The 24,267-nt window shown below is 39.4% G+C and overlaps 1 protein-coding gene across 1 annotated transcript in view; it reads right to left on the bottom strand.

Annotated features, from left to right (window-relative positions):
* The window catches only part of Slc25a36 (solute carrier family 25 member 36), a 43,351-nt gene extending 19,296 nt beyond the window's left edge, over nt 1-24,055 (bottom strand). Inside the window, exons 1-4 of the mRNA XM_045136260.1 lie at nt 23,904-24,055; nt 8,502-8,666; nt 7,004-7,081; nt 1,961-2,061 (exon numbers count right to left, since the gene is read on the bottom strand). Of these exons, the coding sequence (XP_044992195.1) occupies nt 1,961-2,061; nt 7,004-7,081; nt 8,502-8,666; nt 23,904-23,944 (385 nt within the window). The 5' untranslated portion in view covers nt 23,945-24,055. The remainder of the gene's footprint in view (nt 1-1,960; nt 2,062-7,003; nt 7,082-8,501; nt 8,667-23,903) is intronic.
* Nucleotides 24,056-24,267: the final 212 nt, after the last annotated feature.

Genomic DNA, 24,267 nt, shown 5'->3' with positions numbered 1-24,267 from the left:
TATTTTCAAATTGTAATGATTTCTGAAAAGCATTAAGACTATCAGTTTACCAAAATTCAAAGAATCAAGTTGGGAAATAGCATTAATGAACAGATAAAAATAGAGTCATTGTTACATATTTCAGAAAAAATTACAAAACAACAATTTTACTGAATTACTTTGGAATGTGATAGAAATATAGGAAATTTTGATGAGATATTATAATAAAATAAGTTGTTCTAGTAAGAATTTAGATGTTTTAAACTTCTAAATTTTTTGTTGTTGTTGTTGTTTTGAGGTAGGGTCTCACTATGGAGTGTCAGCGTGGCCTTGAACTCACGGCAATCCTCCTACCTCTGCCTCCCGAGTGCTGGGATTAAAGGCGTGCACCACCACGCCCGGCTAACTTCTAAATTTTTAATATTAAACACATAATAAACATTTTCAACTTAAAATGATTGTTTCTCTAGTTTCTTGATTTTAAGTCTTTCAAAGAAGAGCACAGTAAATGTATCTTTTTCTAATTTTCTGAAGTCAAAAATAAAAACAAAAAACCCACACACTGGTAATCCATAAACATATTCTTAACCTAACAGTGGTTATTGGGTTTGTCGCTCCCTCACTTTCACCTTTTACCAACCCAAATCTGCAGGAAGAAAACCATCCATAATCAACATCTGTAAATAGTACATTAACAAAAGTTCTAGATAATTTCTATCACACTAAATGAAGAACTAGTTCTTGAAATCTATCTACATCAACCCATTTACTCCATGAATAATAAGCTAACAGAGGCTTACATAAAATTACCCAACTTGCCCAAGATCTCATGTGCAAATGAGAAGATATCCTATCTTGACTTTAAATGCTGTCTTTTCTAGCTTCAAAACTTTAAAATAATTACTAAAAGGCTTGATGAAAAATATATAAGGTATATGTGCTAAATTTATTATATGGCAAAAGTTACCATCTTTTGCAAATTTTTATTTTAAACTTACACTTAGTTGGTTAAATATGTGCTTCAAATTGATCCAATTTATTTCTAAACAGAAAATGATTAAGAGTTTAAGGCACTCATTATTAAGAACACAATTCACAATTTATTGATCAATAGCTGATGAAAGCAGCTATATATAGTTTTCTTTATAAAGCCACAGAAAATTTGGAAATGTGAGATATGGTTAAATATGTAACATATCTCTGAAAACTGGGGAGACATTCTATTAGGAAGGAAGTCCATAACTGTGTATCATGTGTGGTTGCAAATGGTTCCAGAACCAGATTGGCATCCTTAAAAACAGTGCAAAGACTGGGAAGTAGTTGTTTTAACTGGCATCACATATATTACAATCAATGGTGACAGGGAGTGAGTGGGAACATTTCTATAATAAGCATGTACACATAGCAGTGTCTAAATTTCAGGTGCTATTATGTAATATGATTTATATGGAATGAAAAATATACTTTTAAAAGTACACATATTATAATAACTGAGCTATAATACAGCACTCACAAAAATTGCAGCATTTGAGCACATGACAAAATAAATACTTTACCAAGAATTGCCGGCACATTTCAGACAGAAGCCAAAACATGCAGCAAAAAGGGGAAAGGCACTAACAGAAATTGAGGAGAAAAGAGTAAATTACAGCTTTAAAACTTACAGTAATACATGGCTGGAATTTTAAAACTTAAAAATAATCAGTAAGTATTCAGAAGATTACACAAAGCAATATAAAATATAAGTATTATATTAGTTGTATCCTGTCACCTAAACGCTTAATTACTAAAATGTCAACTGACAACAGACTTTACATTTATCTAATCAAACTTGTTTATTCAAATAAGCAAAATATCACCTTTGTAGATTCTAATTAATGAAAAGCGTATCATCTTAATTTTTTAAGTTATCATAACTCAATATTAAGTCTGAAATTTCCAGAAGTTTTATTTTTTTTCTTTTCATATTATACATTCATACCTGCCATGGCAGCTGAAATCATGTGTACCTGGGTAGACTCAGGATCAAAAATACCATTCAACTTGTCCTTGCAGTTTGAGTAAGCAGCAAAGTATATGGCTCTAAAACAAAGATTTAAACTGATTAATAAGCATGTTCCTTAAGCCACAAAATACAAACTTATCTTCATAATTTTATAATGTTGAAATCTAAAGTAAAGTCTTAGCCCACGTTCACATAAAACATCAGATCTACATAGGTCTTCACAAATATCCTGAAGTACTTTTGGTACTGACTTATTTAAAAAAGTCAAACTCAAATGAACAGTACCTAGCATCCATCCTCAAATGCCCGCTTAATACTTGGACAGCCAGTTAGCAACTAACCAAAGCTTAAGTATTTGTACAAGATTCAGATGACCTGGTTAAGTGTATCATGTTCATACAGTGCTAATGCTACAACTGGAAGATCTGACTTAAACTCCATGAGTAAGTAGGGCCATGAGGATCCTACAGTGCTAACATCAAAGTTCATAGATACTAACTAGAGTTAAGAAAATGGAGCTGGGCGCGGTGGTGCACACCTTTAATCTTAGCACTGAGGAGGCAGAGGTCGAAGGATTGCCATGAGTTCAAGGCCATCCTGCAACTACATAATTAATTCTAGGTCAGCATGGACCAGAGTGAGACCCTACCTTAAGTTAAGGAAAAAAAAAGAAAGAAAGAAAGAAAAAGAAAAAGAAAAAGAAAAGAAAATGGTCTAGGGTAAGAGCCAGAGGGTAGTGAGAAATACTCTGGGACATTATCTTTCTGACACAAAATGACTGGTATATTCATGACCTCAAATTAAGACCTGCATAATATCAAGCCCATCTACACTTTGACATAGATGACAGAGTGTGGGGGGGTATCAAAATAAAACAGAAACTACATGCTAAGAGGAGCAGGTTCAGTGGAACAGAGATGGAGGAGGGGGAGTAATGAGAGAAACAGATGATTAAATTTATGTATTAAAATTCTCGCCGGGTGTGGTGGTGTGCGCCTTTAATCCCAGGACTCAGGAAGCAGAGGTAGGAGGACTGCCGTGAGTTCAAGGCCACCCTGACACTACATAGTAAATTCCAGGTGAGCCTGGGCTACAGTGAGACCCTACCTCAGAAAACCATAAAAAATAATTAAAGAGAGAAGGCCCTAGGACAGTACTTAAATATAGAATTATGCTGATCTAGTTAATGTACATATATGCTAAACATTTAAAAATATTATTGCATCTGATACTATATGCATACACAGAACAGTTCACAATATTCTCTGTTTTTGTGTGGTGCTGGAGATCTGAAACAGTCTTCTATTAACCGCTAGCTTCACAGTATTCTTAAATACATAAAACAATTTCAAAAATGGCCCATCAGGTTAGGATAGGCTTTGCAATGTCTGTAAAATTTCCATTCAGGGGGTTGAGAAGATGTCTCAGCAGTTAAAGGCACTTTTTGCAAAGGCTTTCAACCTTGGTTCGATTCCCAAGCCACCCACACTTGGTGTTCACTTACAGCAGTAAGAGGCCGCAGCATGTGCACACGCACATACACACCTACACACACACAAGTAAAAACTTTTAAAAATTCCACTCAATTTGTAGAATTTTACCCAGCTAACTTACTGTGACTTTATATATCCCCATTACTCTTTATTGTTCAGCCTTTGAGAGGTTAAATTACTTGCATGCTGAATGAAATATCTTTCATTTCTTAACAAATGCTGATATTTACTTGTCCAGTGAGGATTAGTCGACCAACAAATGCTAATAGGATTGTTTTACTGTTGCGTCTTTTTAAATGCGTTTATGAAAAAAAGGGCTGTGCATGAGTATTCTCACTGCTGAAATCCTAACAACTGGGACACTAAGGCAAAACAATCATCAATTTGAGGACAGTCTGGTCTATAGAGTGAGACCAGTCTCAAAAAAAAAAAAAAGGCTTAGCAGTTAAGGCTCTTGCCTGTGAAGCCTAAGAATCTAGGGTTGATTCCTCAGAACCCACAAAAACCAGATGCATGTAGTGGCACATGCACTGCTCATTTGCAGTGGCTAGAAGCCCTAGTGTACCATTCTTTCTCCCCTTCCTCTCTCTGAATAATTAAATAAAAAACCAAACAAACAACAACAACAAAACCACTAGGTTGGAGAGATGGCTCAACAGCTAAAGGCTCTTGCCTGCAATCCCTGATGGTCTGAGGCAGGAACATTGACTTCAAGGTGAGTCTGGCTACATAAGCAGGACTCTGACTCAAAGAAACAAAAATATACATAAACTAGCAAACTTCTTTAAATACTCAAAGGTATACAAAGGTAAAAGTTCAGGAATGTTAAAAAAAACAACAGTTTTTAAACAGTAAGAATATAATAGTAGGGGCTAAAGAGATAGCCCTGTTGGTAGAATGCTGGCCTAGCATTCCTGAAGCACTGGGTTTGTCCCTTAGCACAAGCGCCAGTCCTTGTTAGCACCTGCTCTCCCAGTACTTGGGAAGTTGAGACAGGAGGGTCAGAAGTCCAAGGTGATCCTCAGGCTACACAGCAAGTATGAGGCCAGCTAGGGGTGCATGAATCTCTACCGCAAAAACTTATCAATGAAGAAAAGTTTACTGATGATGGGACAGTCATAATTACACAATTAAGGACCACTACATATAGTTTCAAATTAGGTTAAATATTTACTATTATTTACTAAATATAAATAATAATAAATATAAATATACATATTCTTAATTACATATATTATAACCTAAGAAATGGAGGCTTGGCATTCATGGTGATTTTTCAGGAAAAAGAATGAATGTATGTGGAAAGGTACATGAGGAAAGAGGTGCTATGTTTAAGTGTGGAGGTCAAACTTTAGACTATACAAATTTTCCACCATTTTTATAAGGACCAAAACATAGGTTAATTTCTTTCTTCTTTCTTCCTTTCATTCAGATAAAGTCTTCCTATTTAGCCCATGCTTCCCCTTGGTTGGAGGTGTATGTAAATACATGTGGTTTTGAATAATTTCTTTAAAACCCAGCACTCAGGAGGCAGAGGTAGGAGGATCACAGTGGGTTCGAGGCCACCCTGAGACTACATAGTTAATTCCAGGTTAGCCTGGGTAGAATGAGACCCTACCTTGAAAAAAACAAAATCAAACAAGAACAAAAACAAACAAGAAAAGAATTGGGTTATCTATGTTAACTCTAAATATGAATTTTTGCATTGTCCTATTATGGAAAAAAAAACTGGTATGAGAAAAATGATAATGATTTCAGGAATTCTGGGCTTAACAAAATGGAACCATTCTATCTGTTTGGCTTCTTGTTAAAGGCAAAAAAAAAAAAAAAAGGCTTAGAATTCCAGGCCTTCCCTTCTTATTGCTAAATCCTTTAATTACTCTTTGTCATTTATTCTAGATAATCACCTAGAAGTCCCTTTGTACCTCCTAATAGTGCAATCACTGGTTATTTTAGATGGCTCAGTTATATCATATTCATTCTCTTTTAACAACTCATCACTGGGCTTCCTTTATCATGGTATGTCCTATGGACATATCTTGTAGCGCTTCAGTGTTGTACAAATTTTGATGCTGTCCCTTTATTGTTCTAAGCCCTGACTCCCTAGTTCTCTGATTCTAGTTTTCTGAAGTTTATAACCATTATGGATACTTACAAAGGAACATTAACCCAAGTAGAATATAGAACAGAACAGATATTAACAACAAACATCTGAGAAGCAGATACTAATTATTATGCCTTTAGGCCCAAGGTAAATACTTGTTTTAAAAAATGCTTGTTTAGAGTTGGGTGTGATGGTAAACACTTAAAATTCCAGTACTCAAAGTGCATACAGGAAGATCATGAATTTGATGCCTGCTTGAGTTGCCTAGTGAGATCCTGTCTTAAAACAAAACAAAAACTACCACAAATTCATGAAAACTACTAAATACCTATTTTATGTGTGCCTTTAATCTCAGCACTCAGGATCCTCCCACAAGCATAAAACTTCCTCAACTAAGATCAGAAGAGAGTACAAGAATTTTCTTAGGAGGTACTAATACACAGCCATTAGCTAACTGTACGGAAATTTACAAATTTTGTAAGCATTACTAATTTAACACCTCCTATTCAATCCAACATAAAACATGCTACTTTTTCAGTTTTTAATTGTTTAAAAATATTTTTAGTTGTTTCTTTGCAAGCTGAAGGGAGTAAGCACCCCAGGGTCTCCTGCCAGAAACATACACTACCACTTTGTACATCTGGCTTTGTGCAGGTACTGGGGGCATTGGCATTGAACTGGGTCCAGAGTTTGTAAGCAAGTGCCTTTAACCCTTGAGCTATGTCTCTAGCCCTACAGTTAAAAATTTTGAATATGGGCTGGAGAGATGGCTTAGTGGTTAAGCGCTTGCCTGTGAAGCCTAAGGACCCCAGTTCGAGGCTCGGTTCCCCAGGTCCCACGTTAGCCAGATGCACAAGGGGGCGTACACGTCTGGAGTTCATTTGCAGTGGCTGGAAGCCCTGGTGTGCCCATTCTCTCTCTCCTCCTCTATCTGTCTTTCTCTCTGTGTCTGTCGCTCTCAAATAAATAAAAAATTTAAAAAAATTTGAATATAATATCACCCTCTAAAGAATCTCAGGTCCTCATAAAATTATCAAATCTGAAACTCTTATTTATAAATAAAAGTTTTTTAAACTTCTAGCTATATTAGACCATACTTCATTTTCCCAAAGTATAAGACTACTAATAGTTAATACAAACATTACACCTTCTCCTGTACAATGTGAAACATATCCCTTGCATTCAGAGTACAACGAATTTCTGTTAGTTTGCAAAATGCCCAGTCCCATTTCTAGCCACCAAGCATTACTTTACAGATTTCTAATTAGCACTGGAAACCTTAACAAGAAAATCAAGTATCTTAACTGCCCATAAACAGTGAAAGCTCCATTTACAAACTTAACAGCATATATGTAATCATCAACCAAGATTCCCTAAAGTAAAGTCTTACTTCATAATTTTACTTAGCATATTTTCATTTACCTAGAAGGGGCCACCCCTACTAAATTGGGGCCCAATCCTCTAAACAAAGAGCGAGGCCCCTCTTTTTCCAGGATCACTCTGAAAGAAAAAAAAATATACATATATTAGAGAGAAATGCTCTTCAAAGTCTGGTGTTCTATTAAAGTTCTATAGCAAAGCCACAGTCTAATCCAGCATTTGTATAGAAAAATTATGTTATTAAAATTGTTTTCATTGGTCAGATAGAAGTACTTAACTGTAACTATGAGATTTTATTTCAAAACTGCTAACAAGTTTATTTTACCTATTCATGTACTTAGGTAATTAAGTCAGATAAAGTGTGATGCAATCTTTGGTAGCTCAGGTAAACATACTGGATGAGGTTATTTGCTATTACAAAATACACACTAATGAGCAAAGTTCAAATAGATTAACTCCTGAATGAACTGATAAGGCAGACACACAGGCATCAGCTGCAATACAAGTCTGAACACATAACTGATTTTGATAAGTTTGAAATTACAATCTAATGAAGTCTAGTAATATACAAATACAAATCTCTTTCAAACAATCAGAAAGTATCAAACCTACAAGAACAGCATCTAAAAAATATTTCATTTATTTATTTGAGAGAGAAAGAGACAGAAAGAGAAATAAACTCCAGACATATGTGCCACCTTGTGCATCTGACTTTACGTGGTTAATGGGAACTTGAACCTGGGTCCTCAGGCTTCGCAGGCAAGCGCCTTAACTGTTAAGCCATCCCTCCAGCTCTGTTTTGTACATTTTTAAAGGTTCTTTGCGAACTTACTAATAGAAGTAACTATGAATTCCATTTGTTCACTGATGATAATCCAGATAAAATAAAATGTATTATTTCCAAATTGTGTATATTTAGAATATTTTTCTACCTTTACCCAATAGGTTGTAAAGCTCTGTATAGGTATTTTGTTTTGCATCACTGTATTCATTTACTTTTTACTTGAAGTGATGGCACTCACTCAAGCAATTATGTACAATTATTGACAGTATGATTTTTTTATATGTAACCTAGACATAACTGAACCTTGAAGCAAAGTTAATACATGTTTTAAAATGTTGTTTGTGGGCTGGAGAGATGGCTTAACAGTTAAGGCGCTTGTCTGTGAAGCTAAAGGACCCAGATTTGATTCCCCAGGACCCACATAAGCACAAGGGGTGCATGCGTCTGGAGTTCATATGCAGTGGCTGGAGGCCCTAGCATGCCCATTCTCTCTCTTAAATAAATAAAAATTTACAAAAAATGTACAAAATATATCAAGTGTAGTGACACATGCCTTTAGTCCTAGCACTTGGGAGGGTAACACAGGGGGACCACAGTGAGTTTGTGACCAGCCTGGGGCTACAGAGTAAGTTCCAGGTCAGTTGGGCTACTGTGACATCTAACCATAAAAACAAACCAAAAAAGTGGTGAAATATCAACATACACATATGAATCACTAAGGAAGCAAACAAAACCATCATAAATGGCTGCTCTCACTTTAGGCAGTGGAGAGGACCAGGAGATACCACTCGGTTAACACTGGCTCCAGCCATGGTGTTCAGCTGAACTTCAGAGATGTAGAGCGTCACAGATGATGACTGCAGTCGTGTTTTCACAACCTCCAGTGGACATGTCAGGATAGCTCCCACTGTGCCACCGCATCTAGAAAAAATATGAAAAGAGTAGAACAATATACCCAAACAGTGAGCTACAATGTACACACCTAAAGGTATAACTCAAGTGGCTACCTTTGTAAAATTTCAAATTTGTAATGCCTTTAGAAGAGTAATTTTTTTTTAAAGTTTGACTTACTTGACTGTATATTAATACCTTTAGTCACTTGAACAAACTAAGCTTACATCAAGTATAATGAGCTAAGAAAGATTTCAAAAGGTAGCTGTTGTTACTAACAATTATGTTATGTCACACAAGGACATTTGGTTTTCGAGGTAGGGTTTCACTGGAACCCAGGCCGACCTGGAATTCACTATGTAGTCTCAGAGTGGCCTGGGAACTCATAGCAATCCTTCTACCTCTGCCTCCCAAGTGCTGGGGTTAAAGACATGTGTCAATGTGCCCACCTTTCTCCATATTTTACATACTCAAATACCTAGAAGGAGTCTACTTAAAATACCAGGTAACTTTCAGTCAAGATCTGTTATGTTCACATGTGGAAAACTATATGACAGGTAAATTTCATGGACAAAAAATCCATAGAACAAAATAAAAGCTCTTAACAAAAGATTTAACTGTTTATAAAAAAGGAATGCAAGCAAAAGGCTAAGTATTCTATTTAAATAACAAGAGTAGAAGTGGGACATAGTGGTTCATGGGTATAATCCAAGCATGCAGGAGGATCAGTGTCTCAAAAACAACAGAAAAACAAAAATGATAAACAATTCTCTCTTAAAATATCTACCTTCACCTAGTGAAGCCCTAAGAACTGCTTTCTAAATGGAGGATAATGACTCAGCAGAGTTTCCACTGTGGAAACAAGAGCTGATGAACCAGAGGTTAATATAGAAAACAGCACTAAAAAAAGAAAAGCAGACTACCATAGGCATGTGCTGAGCAATTCCACTTCCAGAAACAAGAATCATATACATATAAACTATATGTCGTATATAATAAAAGGAAAGCAAGCACATCAACACTAGTACACTAAAATTTCAAGTAAGAAATCACTAAGTAATAAAGAATACTTCAGGAACATAATGTGACCTAGTGCTGGTGGCAGAGCACATGCCTCACATATCTGGACATAAGTCCCAGCATCATAATTAAAAAGAAAGAATAAAAGAATATTTCAGCCGGCCGTAATAGCCCAAGCCTTTAATCCCAGTACTCAGAAGGCAGAGGTAGGAGTTCAAGACCATCCTGAGACTACATAGTGAATACAGGTCAGCCTGGGCTAGAGTGAGACCCTACCTCGGAAAAAAAAAAAAAAAAAAAGAATATTTCATATTGATATAACAGTACATGCTACCAAGAAAATCAAATAGACCACAAAGAATAAAAACTTCAAGCAATAAAACTATCAAGGGGACAGTTATATTCAAAATAACAGAACTTGATCTTACCTCACACTGTATCTAAATATTAACTCAAAATGGATCATGGACTTTAAAAAATTGAGAAAAGTTATCTATTCAAAATTTAAAGTTTCCACTCTACAAAATTGTTGCAATAATAGTCCTTGCAAATGATATTTTTAACAAAGTGCTTATATTAAAAATACCATAACACTCCAACAATTCAGTAAAAATATTTAACAGACTCTTCAACAATTATGCCTGATTGAAGTAAGCAGTGTTCAAAGCATTCTCATCTAAGAAATGCAGAGTAATTCTCTAATAAGATATAAAGCTACTAATTGATAAAATTAGAAAGATTGACAATAGAAAGTATTAATAAAGGCCAACTAGGGATCTCACACATTGCTGGTGATAATGCAAAATGGTATGTCCGAGGTAGTAAATGCAATGGTAGCTTCCTTTGGGTTAAAGATATGACTGTTATATGAGCCTGCAATCCCAACAGAAATGAAGACATGGCCACCCAAGTATCTGCCCATGCATGCTTACAGCAACTTTATGTTTAGTGGCTAAAAACTGGAAACAACACAAATGTTTATCAAATAATGAAATGCAGATGAACTAAGCACATAGACATATATATGAACGATTATACAGTAAAAAGCAACAATCTGGATGCATCACAAAGCATTATGCTACCTGAAAAAAGCTGAGACGGATGGCATTTTTGTTTTATTATAGTCTGGAAAAGGCAAAACCAGAAGGACAGAAATGAGATCTGTGGTCACTGACAGGAAAAGACGGGCAAAGGAACTGACTGCAAGAGACAAGAGGTCATTCTTGGAAGAACAGAAATATTACAAGGCCTTACACACCTGCCAAAACTCAATCAACTGCACCCTTAACAAAAAGTAGATTGTACATATACGTATGAATGACATGAAAGTAGAAGAAAAACAGTCAGAGGAACAGAAGGACTAACAGAAAGGAGAGGGTGAAGAGCACATGGGGAAGAATTTGCTCCATAAAAAATATCTACTTGTAAGAAAATATTCTCGGTAACACGGTACCGTAAAAATAAGAATAAAGGAGCCGGGTGTGGTGGTGCACGCCTTTAATCCCAGCACTTGGGAGGCAGAGGTAGAAAGATCACTGTGAGTTCAAGGCTACCCTGAGACTCCATAGTGAATTCCAGCTAAGCCTGGACTAGAGTGAGACCCTACCTTGAAAAAAAAAGCAAAATAGTAGTAATACTAAAGGAGCTAGGGATGAAGCTTGGTGGGTACAGTGCATGGCTAGTACCCATTAAGTCCAAGCTTTGATACACAGCACTGTAGAACACCAGCTGTGGTGCTGCACACCTATAATCCTAGCACTTGGGAAAATGGAGCAAGGAGGAGCTGAAGTTCAAGATCATCCTCAGTCTGCTGTATATAGAAGACTCTGACTCAAAACAAAACGGAAAAGGCAAAAGGTTAGTTTTATTCTTCATGAATGCTATCTTGACAAACATGATAAAAAAGCCAGCCAAAAGCTGGTCATGGTAGCATACACCTTTAATCACAGCACTCTGGAGGCTGAGGTACAAGGATAGCTATGAGTCCAAGGCCAATCTGAGACTACAAACTGAGTTCCAGGTCAGCCTGGGCTAGAGAGAGAGACCATATCTCTAAAATTAAAAAACTAATTATTTTTTACTTCCACAGTAAAATGCCTAAAGAGGATCTTAAATAGGGGGTACTTATAAAACTAAGATTGACTACATTAGATTTTTTTTTTCATGTTCAAAAAACAATCTGACACTCTAAAGCAATACAGATTCGAATGTGGCTTGATGTTCGTGCTGGCCCAGCATGCAGTTCCTCTATACACCAGGCATAAGCAAACATCCACAGACCCAAGATTCCAACCAATGAGGCAGTGGGAGCAGCAAATGACTCAGTGGAGAAAAGCCTACACAGAGAAGAACTAAAATGAAGTCAGTTGTGATCTGTAAGGTCTAAAGATGAAGGACAGGCAGTGGGAGCAGCAAATGACTCAGTGGAGAAAAGCCTACACAGAGAAGAACTAAAATGAAGTCAGTTGTGATCTGTAAGGTCTAAAGATGAAGGACAGGTGATGCAAAGAACTAAAAATAGTAAAGAACAAAGCAGCGGCCTGGGCTCCGTGGAACAAGGACGGGGAAGAGGGAACAAAAGAAGGCACAGAGGAGGATAATGATCTAAATACATTATGTACATGTAAGAAAACTGTCAATAAAAAGTTAAAAAACCAAAAACAGGATCAGTGTAGGATGTGTGAGTGTGTGCACACACAGTAAAACTATACTCCTGGACAGGGGTCTAATTCAAGGTTGTCCACTGCTAAACGAGGAGTTTCATGCTGGCCTAGGGCATGATACCTTACCTTAATATATATATATATATATATATATATATATATATATATATATATATATATATATATATATAAATATATATATATAAAAACACAAATAAAATATATTTTAAGGGCTGGAGAGATGGTTTAGCGGTTAAGCGCTTGCCTGTGAAGCCGAAGGACCCTGGTTCGAGGCTCAGCTCCCCAGGACCCATGTTAGCCAGATGCACAAGGGGACACACGCGTCTGGAGTTCGTTTGCAGGGGCTGGAGACCCTGGAATGCCTGTTCTCTCTCTCTCTAACTGCCTCTTTTTCTCTCTGTCATTCTCAAATAAATAAATAAAAATATTAAAAAAATATATATTTTAACATCTAAAAAAGGGCTGGGAAGATGGCTCAGCAGTTAAAATGGGCTTGCTTATATGCATCTGAAGTTTGCAGTGACAGAAGGCCCTAGAGCACACCTCTAGGTGCATGCCTTGAAGGCAGAAGTAGGAGGATCACTATGTTTCTGAGGCCAGCCTGAGACTACATAGTAAATTCCAAGTCAGCCTGGGCTAGAGGAGACCTTACTTCAAAAAACCACCCCCCGCAAAAAAACAAATAAATAAACAAAAGTAAAATATTAAAATGGCACATGCATCTTGAGTTTGCTTGCACTGGCTAGAGGCCCTGGCACACCCAATTTTTTCCTTCTTCCTTCTTCCCTCCCTCTCTCTTCAAATTAATTAAAAACAATTTAAACACATGTATTTTTAAAAATACTGTAGGTTTTAAACTGGGAAGTCATGTGGTTGATGTTTCTGAGCTCCGATTAGTGACATGAGAAAATGTGCATATGTGTAGGCACATTTGATTCAAAAGGTTAAAATTTAATTCTGGGGCTGGTGATATGGCTCAGCACTTAAGGTGTTTGCTAGTAAAGCCTAGGTTTCATTCCCTAGTACCCACATAAGCCAGATATACAAGGAGGCACATGAGTCTGGAGTTTGTTTGCAGTGGCTAGAGGCCCTGGTGTTCCCATCCTATCTGCCTTTCTCTCTAATAAATAAATTAAATATTAAAAAACTTAATTCTGAATCTTGATCACTTCTAACCATTTTTATGCTTGGAAGGGTGGGGGAGGGGATTTTTGCTTTTCTGCATGATACTGCACATTTTATTCCTATGACTTGTGGGAAAGGTACAGTAATGGACTGATGGACGGTAGGCAGGATTAAAGCAGTGCGCTACTTACCCAAGGTAAGACAATGATTTATAATTAAGTGGATGAAAATACAGCTAAAATGTATTGTGTTTTTCTCACTTATGAGTCTCTAAGATGTGGATGGCACAATCATTCTAAGCTAAGAAGGTAATAGAAAAAACCAGAAATTGCTTTAAAAAACATTTAAAATGAGCTGGGTGTGGTGGCACACCTCAGTAATCACAGCATTAGGAAGGCAGAGGCAGAATTTAATTAATTTATAGTCAAGAATTTAAGGTCATCCTTGACTACAGCAAACAAAATAAAGATATATATATTTAACATTATTTGAGCCTTATTTCATCCCTCCACAAAGCAATGAACAATCATTTGAATACTTTTATAATACTTTAATAAGCCAATTTTACCAATATTAATTTGCAACCAATTTTGTCTTAAAAATTAGAAAGAGAGGCAGCCCTGTAAGCGCAGAGACCTGGGAGGCTGGAGCAGAAGGAAAGGCCTGCCTGAGTTACAGTGAGTTCCAGGACCAACCTGGTCAACTCAGCACTCTTTCTCAAAATACAAAGAGGACTGGGCACCTACTTGGTGGCAACAAGCATGAGGCCCTAAATTCAATCCCTAGCACTAGAGGGGGAAAAAAATGGCTAGTAAGAGAGAACTATGTGGAATGTACTACACTGGAAAGAATCCAGAATAAAGAAAAAGAAGAATTTGGGGTGGTGACTGGCTGAAAAAGCCTGTAAGTGCATAGGCAGGGAACAGTGCACGCAGGCTGACAATGATCAGGAAGTCCCTGGAAATGAGACCAGAGATTCAGGTTTTTAGACTTTCATCTATCCTAGAACACACAGGTAAAAGCTAAAACCAAGAGAAAGGGCTGGAGAGATGGCTTAGTGATTAAGCGTTTGCCTGTGAAGCTAAGGATCTCAGTTTGAGGCTCAATTCCCCAGGACCCACTTAAGCCAAATGCACAAGGGGGCGCACGTGTCTAGAGTTCGTTTGCAGTAGCTGGAGGCCCTGGCATGCCCATTCTCTCTCACTCTCTCTGCCTCTTTCTCTCTTTGTCTGTTGCTCTCAAATAAATAAATAAAAATTAAACAAAAACATTTTAAAAAATATTTAAAAAATAACCAAGAGAAAGATCAAAAAGAAAAATCAGCTATTCTCTGGTCTCACTGGCTGTATTCTAAACATCTCACATATTTCTCACCATTCCCACTCCATGTGCCTTAGACGAGGCCCTCATAATTTCCTTCCTTCTAGCTGGTCTCTCATCCAGTAGTGTGGCAAGAGAGTTAAGATCAATTATAAAGTATGATCAAAAGTGCTACCAAGTTGGGTGCTTTATCTTATTATTATTTTTTTAGAAAGTATGTTTTTTTATTTTTATTTTTGTTTTTTATTTATTTATTTGAGAGTGACAGAGAAAGAGGCAGAGAGAGACAGAGAGAGAGAGAGAGAGAGAGAGAGAGAGAGAGAGAGGGAGGGAGGGAGGGAGGGAGGGAGGGAGAGAGGGGGAGATAGAGATAAGAGAATGGGTGCGCCAGGGCCTCCAGCTACTGCAAACAAACTGCAGACGTGCCGGGCGGGTAGGTAGTGTGGAAGTAAGGACCAGGCCCGCTGGTTCCTCCCAAGGGTTTGAGAAGAAGGGGGGAATGAGCATCAGACGACTCAGAACCTCTCTCCTAGTCACCAGAGAAAAACCACACTGAGTTGGGAATCTTGTGGAAGCAGGAACTCATAGGAACTCGCTCTATTGTTACAAGCAGTTGCCTATATAATGTTGGAGACGAAGGCGGGGTTTCTAGGATGGGGGAAGAGGTAAGGGCCAATAGTAAACTGTGACTACTGAAATGATAATTCCAACTCCTGCACAGAAGTAGCAGGCAAGAAGCCATTAGGCATCTTGCTGAGTCCTAGCTGGCCAGAGACAGGTCACCAAACTTTAGCTAGGCTCAGGAAGTTCCACTAGGCCTCATGTCTGGGCCTCTCAAGGCGCAACACAGACGTTTGCACCCCCTTGTGCATCTGGCTCACGTGGGACCTGGGGAACCGAGCCTCGAACCAGGATCCTTAGGCTTCACAGGCAAGCGACTTGTAACTTTTTAAAAATAATAAGATAGGGCTGGAGAGATGGCTTAGCGGTTAAGCGCTTAATCCCAGCACGTGGGAGGCAGAGGTAGGAGGACTGCCATAAATTCGAGGCTACCCTGAGACTACATAGTGAATTCCAGGTCAGTCTGAGCTACAGGAAGACCCTACCTCAGAAAACCAAAATAAATAAATAAATAAAATTAAATGAATGCATTACTCCAGAAGGCACAGAATGTTACTAGAAAATTTTCGGTGCCAGAAATGGAATATCTTGCAGTGAGTTGTTGGCCAGGAAGGTCCCTTTTGCCTCCAAAACATTATAGGCTATTGCCAAGGTCCCTGGTTTCCCATGAGAAAGAGATGGTAAGATCCTATTGCTGAAGATTTCACACGCCTGAGCGGCAAAGTCACTGAGAAATCAAGCTGGTACTCAGCAGAAAACCTTTGCCCTATAGACCAGCCAACTGAAAGCTGGAAAAAGGTGTACTGTATGCAGCCTTATGGGAGCCAGAAGTCATTAGCAGTGAAAACAGTGGACTCTGGAAGCCTGAAGTTTGGCCAGACAGGCCAAATGACTGAACAAGTGCAATAGTGGCATGTCTGCTCTGGGGGAAACCAACTGCTTTTTAATTGGACTGAAGGCCCACTCTATGGGAGGGAATACATGCCTGGTACTAAAAACCTAATCAAAAGCCTATGGCAGGGAAGTTCATGAGCCTTAGGGGTATAAAACCTGCTCCTCTCTGGATAAATGCATATATTACACTCTGCATATAGACCAAATTGTCCTGCAAGCACGATACTTAATGTTCATATTCATAAGTTAATGCTACTCTCACTTTTGGTTAGAGAAGCTTCTCTTTTCACCACTGGGATAACCCAAAAGGCAACACAGTGCTGAGAAGAAGGGATGGAGATGGAGGAGTGTCCAGCATTGAAACATCTCACACCCTCCAAGGCTCAGGATCCATTGAAGAAGAGGTGGTGGAAAGAATGTAAGAGCCACAGGAAGGGTACCACTCCTTACATACAACTGTCCGGACAGAAATTGGCCTGGATATCCAAGACCTTGCAGGGCCTACCTACACAAGACCCTCATAATAGGAGAAAAAGATGATGACATGAAATTAAAAGAGAGACTAATGGTGAGGGGGAGGGGATATGATTGAGAGCAGAGTTATGAAGGGGAAAGTGGAGAAGGGGGAGGGAAATACCATGGTTTGTTGTTACGTACAGAAGTTGTCAATAAAAAATATATATTAAAAATAATCTAAAAATTAATTTAATGAAAAATTAATTATGAATCTAATATTTTTAAATATCTAGAGCACTTAGAAACTATTCCTTCTCAGCCAAACTACCTGGTTCAATACTCCTTTAAAAGGTTTACAAGTGGAGCTGGGGAGATGGCTCAATAAATTGCTTCTAAGCAAATATGAGGCCTTGACCTAGAATCCTCAGGATCCACATGAAAGTCAAGCGTGGTGGTAACCCAGCTCTGGGGAGGATGCCTGGGATTTGCTGGCTACCTAGCCTACCTGAATTGGTGAGCACTGGATTCAGTGAGAGACCCATCTCAAAAAAACAAAGTGGAAAAGCTGTTGAGAAAGACATCTGATGTTGACCTCTGGCTTCCATAGGCACAACATACCTGAGGAAAAAGTTTACAAGTAAGTGTTGGGCACAATGATGCGCAATCCTAACTGCAGTGCTCTGGAGGGGGAAGCAGGAGGACAGAGCTGCAGGGCAACTATGCTACACAGCAAAACCCTGTCACCCAATGGGGGGGAGTAAAGAGGAGGAAAAGTCAGGTAACCACTGTTGTTCATTGATTTTATAAAATAGTTCAGAATTATTACACAGGACTATCACTAAATAGCATTCTAAGACATTTAAAGCACTCTGCTTTCATGTTTGCCAAATAAGCAACCAAGCTCTGAAGAGACACTTCTACTTACTGGCATGTCAGTGCTCTAGCTACTTAAGAGTGGAATATAGTAACTAACTTGTTGTCGCTTTTAATTTAGGAGTAAATAAGAGATTCGTTAAAAACACAAAAAAAGGGCTGGAGAGATGGCTTAGCAATTAAGGCACTTGCCTGCAAAGCCAAAGGATCCAGGTTCAATTCCCCAGGACCCACACGAGCCAGATGCACAAGGTGGTGCATGCATCTGGAGTTTGTTTGCAGCAGCTAGAGGCCCTGGTGTGCCCATTCTATCTTTCTCAAAACAAATAAATAAAAAATTAAAAAGAATTAAAAAAAAAAAAAACCCTAGGCAAATAGTTCTTTTAAGTAAGAAAAAGATGCTATGCGCCTGCTGGGGCTTCCAAATGCTCATCTACGTAAGTTATTGCTGCAGTACCAGGATGAAAAATCGAGGAGAGATGGAAAGATCTGTTCACTAAGTAATACCAATGTCAGGCAGATCAACTTCAACCACCATACACCAGGCACAAAGATGTACTTATCAGTTGGACAGCCCAAAACTGCTGACCCACTAGACCAAGGACTTACTAGCCAAAGTTGGAGGAAGACCTAAGGATACCCACAATTCTCTTGAGGGAAAGAGAAGTCCATGGTAAAGAACTGAGAGTCCAAGACCAATTGTTACACATAGCTTAACACTGTAATCATAGATGGGGCTAGAACATGTGTTAAACAGGCAAGGTAATCTGTAAGTATGCACAGTATTTCCTGAATAGGTCCATAGTATTTGGTTGTGCACACAATGTAAAAGGTACTTTGGCATTCATCTTCCTTAATTTTAAGCAAAACCTATATAGACAATTGCAGTTTATCTTTGTAAAGCAAAATAAGCTTGAAACTGTTTTCAGTCTGCACACACTAGTCCACTACAATTTACTGACTAAGATATTAGTCAAATTCAGAAGTAACATTAGCCAGGTGTGGTGGCACATGCCTTTAATCCCAGAACTCAGGAGGCAGAGGTAGAAGGGTGAGTTCAAGGTCACCCAGAGACTACATAAAGAATTCCAAGTCAGCCTAGGCTAGAGTGACACCCTACCTTGGAAAACCATTTAAAAAAAAGAAGAAGTAACATTAGGCTGAGGAGATGGCACAGCCTGATGATCCAGTTCAATTCCCCAGCATCTACATGAGCATCTTCCCCCACACAAATGCAAAGTAGATAAATAAATAATTTTTAAAACAACACACAAAACGCAACATACCATGAGGAAGCTGGCTTCATGCTAGAAATACAGGGATAATGCAATATATACAAATCAATAAATGTAATACATCATATAAATTGCAATTACAGAAATCACCTGATCAATTCAATAACAGATTTTCACAAATTCAAACATCCCTTCATGGTAAAGGTCCAGAGAAGCTAGAAATAGAAGGAATAGATCTAAACATAATAAAAGATATAGGACAAAGCTGTAGAGAAATGTACTAAATAGGAAAAAAAAAACTGAAAACATTTTCACTAAAAACATCATTTTCTCCACTCTTACTAATTATAGCATTAGAAAGCTGAGCTAGAGCAATAAGGGAAGCAAACAAAAGGGATACAAATAGAAAAGAAAAAAGTCCAAGTATCCTTAATGTAAAATGATAGATTTCTATACATATAACAGACCCTATAAACTCCACCAGAAAACTTTTACAACTAATACACATTTTCAGCAAAGTGGCAGGATACAAAATTAACATATAAGAATCAGTAGCCTTTCTATATACCAATGGAAAACATGCTGAGGAAGAAATCAGAAAACAATCCCATTCACAGCTGCAGCCAAACAAAACAAAACAAACCAACCCTTGGAATTGACCTGGGAGATGCTCCTCTCAATGAAAACTAACACACGCAAGAGAAAATGCCATGAATCGGAAGAATTAATGTTGTATAAAATTGCTACCTACCAAAAGCAATCTTCGAAGTCAATACAATTCCCATCAATAGAAAGAACAGCTAAGCCATTTCCTTCCTTCTGCCCTTCCTCAGTGGTCTTATTCTAACACACTAGCCACATCTGATCTTTAGAAGCCCTACAATGACTTCTCCCCAGAAAAAGCCAAGTCTTTAACAGCCTAGTATAGCTCTACCACTTTTTTGGCTTTTCATCATAGTGCTACGGTTCATTTATGGGGAAACATGTTTCTTTGCAAATATTCTACATCAGAGTAAGAAACTCCTCTTAAGTTTCCAATCTACTAGGGAGAATGAAAATTTGACTGCATTTTTAGAAGGAAAAAAAGGGAAAGACATCTGAATATTTATATCCCTTACAAATTTGTAAGCTCAAATTCTAAGGCCACAGTATGGGGAAGAGAGGCTGGGCCTTTGGGAAGAGACTGGACACAGATTGCAAAGCCTTTAGATTTGGGTTAATGTCGTAAGAGTGCTAGCTAGCACGTCTATCATGTGAGAATAGACCAAGAAAATCTGAGGAAGCAGGCCTTCACCAGACACAGAACCTGCCAATACCTCACCTGGACTTGTAAGGTCCAGAACTTGAGAAATCCATGTTTACTTTGTTACAGTGGTCTCGATGGTCAGAGACCTGGTAAAGGATAGAAAAAACCATGGACACAATAGAGAAAAATAAACCACATTAAATAGATTTTTAGGTATTCTACTTTAGCTCTAATCTTTTTTTTTTTTTTTTTTTTTGGTTTTTCGAGGTAGGGTCTCACTCTGGCTCAGGCTGACCTGGAATTCACTATGTAGTCTCAGGGTGGCCTTGAACTCACGGTGATCCTCCTACCTCTGCCTCCCGAGTGCTGGGATTAAAGGCATGCGCCACCACACCTGGCCAGCTCTAATCTTGTTACAAGGAAGCAGGTGAAATAATTTAGAAAAAGAAAAAAAATCATTACAACATGAATTTCTCAATGAGTTTACCAGTAAGATATTCAATAAAGAAATGAGCTTTTATTTTTTTAATTTTTAAAAAATTTTTATTATCATTTTCCATGATTATAAAAAAAATCCCATGGTAATTCCCTCCCCTCCACTTTCCCCTTTGAAATTAAATGACTTTTAAATCAAAGCTGTTAAGTAAGTTGCAATATTATGTATTAAGTCCTCTTTCTGTATAAGAACCAGAGAAGAAGTACATTTATGTACAAGTCTGAAGACTTATGGCTCCTATTTGAGATCTTTACAAGAACAAAAGAAGAAAATAGCCTGTTGGTAGACATATGCATAATTCAAATTATTCAAAAATACACTTCATATTGCATATGTCTATATACAGATATACAGTGTTACCAGAAGTACAGCTAAAATTAAACTGTATTTAAATTCTTTTTTTTTTTTGCGCAGGCTTCCAGAACATGCCTCTAACTCAATTAACCAATGACCTTACAAACTGAATATTAACTCTGGCAAAGGCATAATGGGATCAAAGGGTACCTTAAAGAAAGCACGGGTTATGCATGTGAGTATGTCACCCAGACTCAAGGTCCAGCGCCGCTGTAAATGTTCTTATTTAATAATGCAGCCCCAGGGTATTAAAATAAACTTTGGGGGCTGGAGGGATGGCTTAGTGGTTAAGGTGCTTGCCTGCAAAGCCAACAGACCTAGGTTCAATTCCCCAGGACCCACATAAACCAGGTACACAAGGTGGCACATACACCTGGAGTTCGTTTGTAGTGAGTGGCTGGAGGTTCTGTCATGCCAATTCTCCCTCCCTCCCTTTTTCCTAAATAGTAAACTAAACTAAACTTTGGGATCTTGATGAAGTACTTAAACAGAGACAATTTTAATCACCAGGAAAGCAACCCAAAGGCTGCTCTATGTTAAGAAAATCCTTGCCTAAGAATAATCTAAAACCGGGCGAGGTGGTGCACACCTTTAATCCCAGCACAGGAGCCAGAGGTAGAAGATCAGCCACCCTGAGACTACATAGTGAATTCCAGGTCAACCTGAGCCAGAGTGAGACACTCCCTCAAAAAAAAAAAATCAAAAAGAAATCAATCTAGTATTTTATAAAATGCATTCTAAAAATTATTGTCTAAGTAACCACCTTTGATGTATTTAAGATAGACATTTTCAATAAGTAAGGACATTACCAACATAATTTGCTTTGCATTTCTACAATATTTCTTATAGATAATACGTCCAGAATATTCTACAGAATTGAATTTATACAACGTAGAGTTGGAAGGACCTTTAAAGATTATTTACCCCTCAACTTACATGTACGAAAATGTTTGACCTTAGGCAAGGGAACTTTATACCTCTATTATATTTTACAGATTTTGATTCAGACGTCTTTGCTATCACCCCTTATTCTTATGTTTTTCTAAAAAGATATTAAAACCACCTATGCAACCACTCAAACAGAAAATCAAAATGAAATGCAAAGGTAATTTACAAGTTTGAGCACCTATCTTGCATCAGAATCTACAACCTGACACCTCATTAGCACTCTCCCCTGCCTATGTTAGGGGTCTTAAGGTGAGGGAATTTACCAATAAAAAAATCCTCCATCCTTATTTCTTCATCAAGATATGAGCCTGGGTCTGTGGTCCCCTAGTTTTCTCAGATGTTACCAGAAGATCCAATTACAGGAAGGAGCCTAATTACTTGCTTGACAAGACACCTTTACTTTTCCACAGCATAGTGAGAGCTCAAGCCCTCCAGTTTAAAAAAAGACTTATGGCCGGGTGTGGTGGTGCAAACCTTCAATCCCAGCCCTTGGGAGGCAGGTATAGGTGGATGGTAGTGAGTTCGAGGTCACCCTGAAACTACATATGAATTCTAGATTTAGCCTGGGCTTAAGGGAGACCCTACCTTGAAAAACAAACAACAACGACAAAAACCAAAACAAAACAAAACAAAAAACCCACCAAGCCGAGCGTGGTGGCACACAGCTTTAATCCCAGCACTTGGGAGGAAGAGGTAGGAGAATCGCTGTGAGTTCAAGGCCAACCTGAGACTACATAGTGAATTCCAGGTCAGCCTGAGCTAGAGTGAAACCGTACCTCGAAAACCCAAAATAAATAATTAAATTTTTATTTTTTATTTATCTATTTTTTTTTACAGAGCTAGGAACGTAGCTCAGTGGTAGTGAGCTTGCCTAGCTAGCATGTGAAAGGCCTAGGTTCTGTCCCAGCATAGGCAGATGGATGGATGGATGGACGGACAGACAAATGGACCTTGAGACAGATATACAGATTTAATTTGCCTGTTTACTACCAGTAAACGTTTCCGATATATAGGAGGTAAACTGGGTTTCAGAATTAGTACAAAATGTTGATTTTTGACAGAATAGTGACTGGCCCAGGATTGGTATGCAATAAATGTTAGATTAATGTGTGTCAACCAAGAAAAATTATTGCCATTATTAGCAATAAAGTCCCTACCTCTAACTCAAAGGAAGACACCAGTACATATGTATAATGTTCTTAAAGTTTGACTGATCCTAAACCAAACCATTTATACGGGCCCCAAAATGTATTAACTCGCCAGCAACTCTTTACAATCCTACAGATAAAAAAGTAACTCTTAAGCTCCCAAGAACTGGGAAGGGACACATCCCAAGGAGAAACTAATGTGGCTCGGCAAAATGGCTGTAGCACTCCTGGGGGACGTAAGGGACCAAGACTCCGGGTTCAAGCCTAATCCCGCGCGCGTGCACACACCAACACACACACACACACACACACACACACACACACACACACACACACACACACTCACGACTTCTCTCCACCCCACTGTCTCCAAGACAGCGAGCGGGCAAGAAGGCTGTTTTTCCTCAAAATAAAAATCCGCCTCCGAAGGCAGGGCTGCTTGCTTTGTACCACATCTTGCGCCCGGGGAAAGCTCGGGAAGGATAATAAGGGAGCTGGACACAACCTATGGTCAAGCGGGCCTCGAGAGCGCCTTCCCTGTTCCGACCCCCGGCGGCCGGAAGCGGCCTCCGAGGTCCGCGGCGGGCGTGGGCTACGTGAGGCCGAGGCGCAGGCGCCCATTTTGTCCCGGTTCCATCCCCCCCCCCGCCACCCCCACCCGAGGCAGGGCCACCTACGCGAGGCCGGGGTGTGAGCTCCTCTCCGGGCCCAGCATCCCCGACACGCTAGGCCGCAACGCGGGGCCTGGCCGCGGCCGGCCTCCGCCCCCGCCCCGCTCCGCAGCCCCACGGCTCGGGACACTGCCCGCGACGCACCCCGCGCCGGGCCGCACCCCGCCGGAACGTACCCCCCGGCAAACAGATGCACCAGCGTGTCCCTCTGGCTCATCCTCTCTGCTGCATGTCCCCCGGGCGCTGAGGCGGGGCGCGGGTCCAGCTAGCCGCCACGGCCAGCAGCGTCGGCGCTCGGGGCAGACGCGGCTGCGGACGGCAACCGGCTGCGCACCCTCCCCTCGGCGGCGTTCGCGCCGCGCCGCCCGTCCTGCCTCAGCGACCTCCGCGGAGCTGCGGCGCGGAGGCGGCCGGGGGCGGGAGGAGTCGCCGCCCTCCCTCCTCACCCCTCCCCCACATAAACAGAGGCTCCCATTGGCCTGCGCCGCGTGACGTCACGAGCCCGCACGCCTCGTTCACGTGATCGCTGAGCCGCTTCTC

This window comes from Jaculus jaculus, chromosome 17 (assembly GCF_020740685.1).
Source record: "Jaculus jaculus isolate mJacJac1 chromosome 17, mJacJac1.mat.Y.cur, whole genome shotgun sequence".
NCBI lineage: Eukaryota > Metazoa > Chordata > Mammalia > Rodentia > Dipodidae > Jaculus > Jaculus jaculus.
Note: the sequence above shows the minus strand (reverse complement) of the source record. Positions and strands in the feature narration are given on the sequence as shown.